General features: G+C 40.6%; 1 protein-coding gene across 1 annotated transcript; it reads left to right on the top strand.

Moving 5' to 3' along the window:
• The first annotated feature begins 4,178 nt into the window (after nucleotides 1-4,178).
• On the top strand, nucleotides 4,179-6,258 carry FIBIN (fin bud initiation factor homolog). Its single transcript, XM_037521662.2, has one exon. It carries the CDS (start codon nucleotides 4,669-4,671, stop codon nucleotides 5,305-5,307), a length of 639 nt encoding a protein of 212 aa, XP_037377559.1. The 5' UTR covers nucleotides 4,179-4,668; the 3' UTR covers nucleotides 5,308-6,258.
• The last annotated feature ends 2,449 nt before the right edge of the window (nucleotides 6,259-8,707 follow it).

The following is an 8,707-nucleotide window of genomic DNA, read 5'->3' as shown; positions in this document are numbered from 1 at the left end:
GGTTGACTCAGCCCTTTTATTATTATCTAGAAACATCAGTCAGTCATTCTGGTCCTAAAAATACTATGACATATGTCTTGTTCCAATATGATATGAACTTCCAGACCCTCAAATCATCACAGTTTTATAGGTCTCACTCCTATGATCCTCATTATACTTCCATTTGCTGACTCGATAGACATTTCCTCCACACTCCTCACAGATGATATAGATGTATCTTTTCTTCCTTGTTTTCCCATTGTAATCACTGAACACAGTGTTTGCAGGATTTAACTGAGACCAATTCGCCTGTCTCTCTATCTTTCTTTCATACTCTTTCTTGCTTTCCTTATCTCCCCTGATACATTTGGGCCTGAGAATTATAATGATTATTATTTAAACAATGTTCAAAGAGGAGAATTAAAGAAAGTCTGACTCTTCTCCAACTCAGTTGGATAATAACCCAGGACATGCATTTCTAATTGCAAAAAAAATGAAAATCTTTACCAGGCAAATAGCAAACTACCCTGTAGGATTGTCTGACATTTCTGCATTTTACAGAACAGAACACTCCATCACTGAACGTACAGACTATTGCATAGTTTACTTAGGATGGGTCAAAAAGTCACCCTTCTGAGTGATACTCCCTTCTGAATGTTCCAAATATTGGAACATTCGCAGGGTATTTTCCCTTCTCTGCTGCCAGAATCATCCAGATGAAGTGTGAAAAATCAGTGGCTATATCGTCCAGACAAAACACGTGCCAGCTAGATAGTATGGCCATCACTAAGTAACAAAATTCCTTCAATCCTATCCCAACTAACAAATACTTAACCCTTGCTATATGTTTGGCCTTAGCCCAATCACAGAGGATGTAAAGGTATATAAAGCTCATTTCTGCCCTTGGAAATTCAGTCAATTGGGTGAGACTGATTAGAATCCAATCAATACATACTATGAAAGAAGAGAGAAAAAAATGACATTGAAACACTAACCCCAAAAACAATGAGTAAGAAGTGAGCAACTTCACCTAGTGTGTCAACATAGATTCAATTAAGCACCTCCATAGATCCAGGCATTGGCTGGGCACTGGAAGAGAGAAGTGCACGCAGTTCCTCCCTTCAGATGGTATAAGTGGAGCCAGAGAGACAAACTTGGAATAAATAAATGCATAAATCAAAGTCAATTAAAGAAATAGAAATTTCCATAAAGAAAAAAATGGTATAAAATGGGATGATAGGGAGAAGTAATTAAAATCTAGACATCGAGGAGGGATTTTAAAGCAAATACCATTATAGTTAAGACATGGGAGATGAGCAGGCATTTGCTGGGAAAGAAGGTGGGGAAGAGAATTCTAGGTAGAGAGAACAGAAGAAGCAGAGACCCTGAGACGAGAGTTTTAAAAAGTATCCCATGTGGCTTGAGCATAGTGAACAAACATTACTATTTTTTAAATAATTTAAAAAATATTTAAACTTGTAATTAAATAAATTATATTAAACTAACAGGAAGACCTAGGTAAAACTCATAACTTTTTGATTTATTTTACTACATTTTGCTATTTTCTAAGCCCTTTTGTACACTTAATAGTTCTGTATAATGGCAAAGCTGTGTAATGGTGTACCTCTGTGCACGTCTTCCTGCTCTACATTCAGTGAAATTGGCCATGGAGAAAGTTAAGCACCACGGAAATCAGCAAATGCTATAAACAAGGCTTTTTTCCTCCCCTAGAGTCAATTGTTAATCACTCACATGTATATTATTATAAGAAAGGGCCAAGGTCTTTCAGAAGTAGTTAATGAAAATAAAAGTATGGATGTAGACAGAATATCTGTAACTACTTCCCCAGAATCTACTGTTATATCATCACCCTCCTAAACAGGACCCAAAAATTCCCCAACCATGCAGTTTACAGAGTAGTAGCTGCAGAATTGGGCTCTAACTGCCCTAAGCCCAGGAGCTTAACCCAAACCTATGACTACTGTCAATCTAGTTTGAAGATGAATTAATGATACAAATTAGGTCAACTGTGGACACAGAGGCTAATTTGAAATAGCTTTATTTGAGCTACCAGGACATCCAACCTCTTATCCCTTCTAGATTGCACCAGAAAGTTCGTAGCCTTATGTAAGAGATAGCAAGCCATTGTGAAACCAAAAATGAAAGAGACTACTTGAATGAATATAAACTAAGGAAGTAGGAACAAAATAAGTATGAGAAAAACCAGGTTGTATCCAAACCAACATTGAACAATCAAATCTTAAACTTCCTGTGATTTAATGAATTCTCTTTGTCTTTAGTATGATTAAAATAGACTTTAGCTACTTACACCAGAATGACTCATTTCTGATATGTAACATGGGGTTTGTATGCAAGATGAGGTAATTGCAGGAGAACATTAATACACTTAGCCATTTTTATTATTACTGTGTATGTTTATATGCCTGATTCTCCACACAGAGAGCAAGCTCTTTGTAAATTGAAACCTTTTCCTGCACATAGATAATTCTGTGACTAACTTAACACTTGTCCCTCACATAGAAGGGGGCAAGTCCTACTAAGTTCTTAATATTTATTTGCTTGATTGAATTGGATAGTCAGGGAGGGATTGTGCAAGAAGTGGAGTGAATCAGAATAAATTCCTTTTCTTTTCTTTGGCTAAGTGGTCTGTTTGAATCCATCTGCTGTCATTTGTAAATGTCCCAGGGAGATGGGAGTGAAGCAATATGGTCCATGAGTCCAACAGTCCAATCTCTCAACTGGAGAAGGTCACAATTTTCTGTTGGAATCGATGATAATTAACCATCATTTTTAAATAGCTTGATCACTAAGAAAACTCCTTTGGTGTATGTTTTCATGATGCTACATATCAGGATAGAAATTACAATGTGCCGTCAAAAACCTATACATGTGATACTACCTGGGCAAAATACCTAGTTATTTAGGCAGGCTTTTCATTGTCTATCTAGAAGTCTGGGTTATGTCAAGGAAGGGGATGGCAACACATGTGACACTTCCAGAATGTTATGACACTGTGTCTCTGAATGACACCACTCCCTTATGACTGGGAGACACTGATGAGTTTAAATAGGCAAATCACGTGAGTGTTTCAGTTATATTTCAAGGCAGAAAGAGGAATTAACTGTGGAAATAGGATTGCTATCTCTGCTTTCCAACCCTCCCCTGTCTTTCTCAATAATCCTATTGCTGACTACCATCAATATATCCAATTTATTTATATCAATTCTCTCCATTTCCTAGGATATAAGCTCAGAGGGCAAGAGTTTGTCTCTACTTTTGTTGAGTGCTCTATTTGTAGCACCTAAAATAGACTCCCACATATAACTACTCAATTAACATTTATTGAACAAATCAGATGGTTTGAAAAATGGTAATCTTCTAATCGATTCATAAATCAGAAACTAAGGTGTCCTGGTTGGGGGAAAGGACTTTTTTCCCTAAGTAAAATTAAAAAGACCCAGTGCCTTGAGTGCTAGCTCAACTTTGTGACAGTAAACAATTTGATTGACATTATATTGCTTGGTTTCTCCATCTAAAGATGAGGGTAATATTATAGTACTAGCACTACACGTTTCAAAAACTTTTAAGTATCCCCAAAGAAGCAATCATTACAAAGATGTTAGGGTGAAGATGCAATATAGGAGCTTAGCATAAAGGTTTTTCATAAAATGAAAGTATCTCAGCTGCCCATGTGTTCACTAAAGTGGCAAAATTCTATTTTTCAGCTTCTTAGCACACTAGCAACCACTCAATAGAGTTTCCTGTGTTTCTGCTGCTTCTAGAGCATTGCTATTACAACTTCTAATTAACTATTTCCAAATAAAACTGCCATTTCTGCACTTCAAATCTACCTTCAAAGTCACGAAAATTTTCATGAGAAAAACAGACGAATTAACAAATCCATTCTAACTGATACTTACATAAAAATATGAGATAACTACCCTTATCTAGAGCAATTACCCTTCCTCCCAACATGTTAATAGCAAACCAGTCTTTCAGCTGTGGGAGGTCCATTTATTCTCTTCCCTTTTTCTCCCTCAAGACAAATCCTATCTTGCAGGGTCTCCCTTCCAGTCCTTAAAAAAGAGACCCTGTACCTTTAATAACAGAGACCTGGAGAGAGGTTTCTTTCCAGACTTGTTCCCTAGCTTCCAAGTGACGAAACCAGCTGTAATTTGAGAGCAGAGAGATCCTCAGGATATCATTAGCCAAAGGAAAAGCTCCACATTCCCACCCAGTCCTGCAGTTGAAATAGTATCAGAGGGCAAGAACTTTTTTTTTCCAGCTCCAGGCTCCATCTCCCAGGAGCAACAGAGAAATCCGAGTGTGAGAGTGAGGTAACAAGCCCAGCGTCCTGCCAGAGCGCTGGAGGACGCCCCCCTCGCCCCTCCACCGGGTGATCCAGGGGGAAACAGCCGGCTGAGCTCCAGCCACCCCGTGCTGCACTGAGCGCGGAGCTGCGCAGAGGAGCGCGCATCCTGCGCAGAGGGCAGTGCTACCCAGGCGCTGGTGCCACAGCCACATGAAGCCAGCTGGGGAGGTGGAGCCAGGGTGCAGCCAGCGGACTGGGACTGAGCCGGGCTCCCTCTCAGAGAGGCACTGACTCCCAGGGGACCCCCTTCCTCGTGCCTAGGCGAAAAGTCTTTTCCAGGGTCATCCTGACTCTCCATGATGATGTTCCTGAAGTTTCTCTGGATGGGTTTCTTCTGCCACCTGTGTCAGGGCTACTTCGATGGCCCTCTCTATCCAGAGATGTCCAACGGGACTCTGCACCACTACTTCGTGCCCGACGGGGACTATGAGGAAAATGATGATCCCGAAAAGTGCCAGCTGCTCTTCAGGGTGAGTGACCACCGGCGCTGCTCCCAGGGGGAGGGGAGCCAGGCCAGCAGTCTGCTGAGCCTCACCCTTCGGGAGGAGTTCACCGTGCTGGGCCGCCAGGTGGAGGATGCAGGGCGCGTCCTGGAGGGCATCAGTAAGAGCATCTCCTATGACCTGGATGGGGAAGAGAGCTACAGCAAGTATCTGCGGCGGGAGTCCCACCAGATCGGGGATGCCTACTCCAACTCCGACAAGTCCCTCACTGAGCTGGAAAGCAAGTTCAAGCAGGGCCAGGAACAGGACAGCCGGCAGGACACCAAGCTCAATGATGACTTTTTGGGGATGCTGGTCCACACCAGATCCCTGCTGAAGGAAACTCTTGACATCTCTGCAGGGCTCAGGGACAAATACGAGCTGCTGGCCCTCACCATCAGGAGCCATGGGACCAGACTAGGTCGACTGAAAAATGAGTATCTTAAAGTGTAGGTGAAAGGGCACACTGCCAGGGAGAGGGCATGACACCAGCCCCCTGGTGCAGGACGGGAGGTCAGAAGAGGGGGCTAATATTTCCCTGAGACTTAAGATTTTTTTATATCCAGATTTGCACTTGGAGAATGATTGAAGTCCTCTTTAGAAAGACGTGAGAGTTGAATGGTTTTGTTTTTGTACATTATTTATGTCGTAGCTATTGATTTGTTACCTGGAAAGAGCAAGTGACACTAAGCCTCCTGCCTCTCCTGGAGACTTCCTAGCTCTGCAGAGACACCTGATCCAGCCACCTCTAAAGGCAAAGCGTTGATGCAGTAGGGACTGGTTAACCTCCCCAGCCTGGAGATTATGCAGATATATCCAGAAGGCTAGTGCTTAGCTCCCTTCAGCCCTCAGCCTTTTCTCTTGGGTTCTGGAAGCTGTCAAAGTTGCCTGTTTGCAGATGAGGTCCCAGGTACTGCTCCACATGCCTGCCAGAGGATAAAAGTTGCCCGTTTCTTCTCCCTTTTTCTCTTATTTATTAACCAAGATCTCTAAGGTTTTGTTTTTAAGTATTTTGTTTTTGTTTCTGATAAGAGCATTGTCAAGAAACTATATGTAAATCATCCCTCACCGGGAGATTGCTGAGATGCCTTTGTGGGTGTGTGTAAGTTAGTGGCCACATTTAAGTCTAAGCATAGTGGTCATCCGGTCCTGTTGATAGGCTGATTTGTGTTGTCTCTTTTTGTACCTTTATGCCACCAGTGTTGCAGTTCATAGCAAAGTAGTTTGAACATACCCTAAATACCTATGACTTAGGTTTCCAATGTATTATTTCTCGTTTGGGGGTTTTGCTTCTATTTGCTTATTGGAAATTTGTATTTCAAGTAGAGGGGATTCCAATTCTAATAACTCGTTCACTAAGTTTTATTATTCCGCCAATAAATATATTCTCGTATATACTAGCTTATTTCCTAATTGCTATCTAATTTAACTTTCATGTTGCAAAGAGGGGCCAAGAAAAGGGAATGAGAAGAATATGATTTAAGTCTGTTTACTTGGAGCATATGATAAAGAATGCAGAGGGACAGCTACAAAGTTGGAAATCCCCCTCTTCCATGACCACCCTTCCTTTCCTCGAAAGAAAAAAATAATCCAGCCTGTGTCAGAATGCGATGTTTGCCAGTCTTTCTAAAAATTCCAAATCTATCCAGTTTTCCCCATGGAATTAACTGGAAAATGTTATAACAAACTCAAAACTTGTATGCCCTCACAATGCAGGGTTGTTCCATTTTGATTATAAAAACTCTAATAACAATTAGTAATTCTGAAGGCAGTTTGTTAATGGCTTTAAAAGATGGAAACACTTTATTTCATGTGTTTCCTCACCCAATCCTCACCTTCACCTTAAATGTACCTCCCTTTGGATGCACACATATACACAAGATGACAAGTAAATGTTTGCAATCTGCTCTTCAACAGGGAGACATTTTAAAAATTTCTCATTCATGAGGAAACCAGTTTTCTTTTACTATGAATTTCCAGTATCCTCCTACTGCAGTAGGAGAAACTGAGGCCCAGAAAGTGACATCTTTGTGGCATCCTCAGCTAGTAGAAACAGTTTCAGGTCCTCAGACTTAAGTACAGGACTTTCCCACACTGCTCTTTTCAAGGATGCTGAGAGACCTGGCTTTTGCATAGCTAGTTCATTGTTTAAAATAAAAAAGAACAGTCCATGGAATAATACTATAAATAATAATCTAATTTATTTTCATCACAATTTGACCTGCTTTTACACTGGTATGTACTCATTTTTAAGTTTTCTTCTGTATTCTATGAAAGATCAAAGGGGAAAAAACAGCCAAGACAAAGGAGATGACATTTGATGATAAATGTTTGTAGTTGGAAATCACAACCCTCATGTATGAAGACTTTCCTATCACTCACTTCACAGTTCTCAGGTCCAATCCATACTCATATTAAATGTCATCTCCTCAACTTTCCCAGCAATAATAGCAAGATTAGACACATGATACAGACGAAAAACTGGTTTCCTTGTGCATGCTCATTTCAGTCAGTTGGTAATGGATACATACAGTGTTATATTAAGAAGGATTTAAAAGACATCAATGGCAAATACTGTCCCCTGCTTGAGATGACTTCCATGGGAGCAGGGTGGGGAGTGGTGGAGCATCTGTTGCAGATTTGAAAACCTGAAATAGATTATGTCTGAGGTTCTTTCCAGGGCTGACATTCTCTGATTTCTACAAAACCAGAACAAAATTATCTGACATTGAATCATTCATTCAAGGTTAGCTATTCAGCTGCTCATCCCACTGAGTCTTGAGCAAACAGCCCCAGAGGGCAGATGGGAATTTCCAGGTGGGGAGAGGAGTCCTCCATGGCTGTCAGCTCAGAGGCTGCCATCACAGGCTTCTCCAGGTCCTCTGTGGTAGGGAGCCAGCCCCGTTCAGATCTTCCTTGTCCTCTATATTCTTAGTTGGACTTTGTGACAGGTGACAAATTATCTTTCAAGGGAGGGGCTCTTTATTTCTTCAACCATGAAAAATCTTGAGAATCTGAATAAAGTGACATACTTTCTTCCCTGAGACATATACTGATGGAAATACTGATAGCCAGACCATATAGTATATTGGTTATTTTTCAACTGTTTATCAGTCACTTAATATGCAATAGGCAAGAGTGGGTAATTCTAAGGTATTATGAAGCCTTGAGACCTGTCTATAGATCAAAAGTTTTAAATTACTCTTCAACTTTTGTCTGAGGTAATAGGTATTTATTATAGTAGTATTAATAATATTTTAGTAATAGCAACAAAATAGCTAACTTTTTTGAGAAATTGGTATTTTTCAGTCAGGTCTTGTGCTCAGAATGTCGCCTGGACTACTTCCCTTAATTCTAGCAATAAACAGCATGAGGAAAGTATATTATAAAAGGAATTAATATATGCCAAGTGCTCAGAACAGTACTTGACATGGAATGATCCCTCAGGACATGTTTTTGTTATTATTATTTTATTGTCGTTATTATTTATTTTTCATAACTGAGACCCAGTGGAGGAAATTTCCCCAAGGTTAAACTGTATGATGTCTCAAAACTTCCCTCTGTTTTAGTCTTTTAATTAGTGGTTATCTCGTAAGATATATGGCCAAATAAAGGAAAAAGGTGGAGGGTAGGAGTCCTCTGGAACCACCAGTCATCCCTTCCAAATGCTGGAATACCCATTAGCAGACTTTAGCTAGTACCCATTAGCTTCACAGTGCTCTGCTTAACCCTTGCGCCACCAGGGAGGCCCCTGACTGCTGGCAGTGAGAATCTGGGTGGTTCCTCTCTTTGCAGAACTCTTTTTTTTTAAAGATTTATTTATTTATTTATACAAGCACGGTGTACAGTCAGA

This window comes from Talpa occidentalis, unplaced genomic scaffold, assembly GCF_014898055.3.
Source record: "Talpa occidentalis isolate TD23 unplaced genomic scaffold, MPIMG_talOcc4v2.1 talOcc4.3, whole genome shotgun sequence".
In the NCBI taxonomy this organism is placed as follows: Eukaryota; Metazoa; Chordata; class Mammalia; order Eulipotyphla; family Talpidae; genus Talpa; species Talpa occidentalis.
Note: the sequence above shows the minus strand (reverse complement) of the source record. Positions and strands in the feature narration are given on the sequence as shown.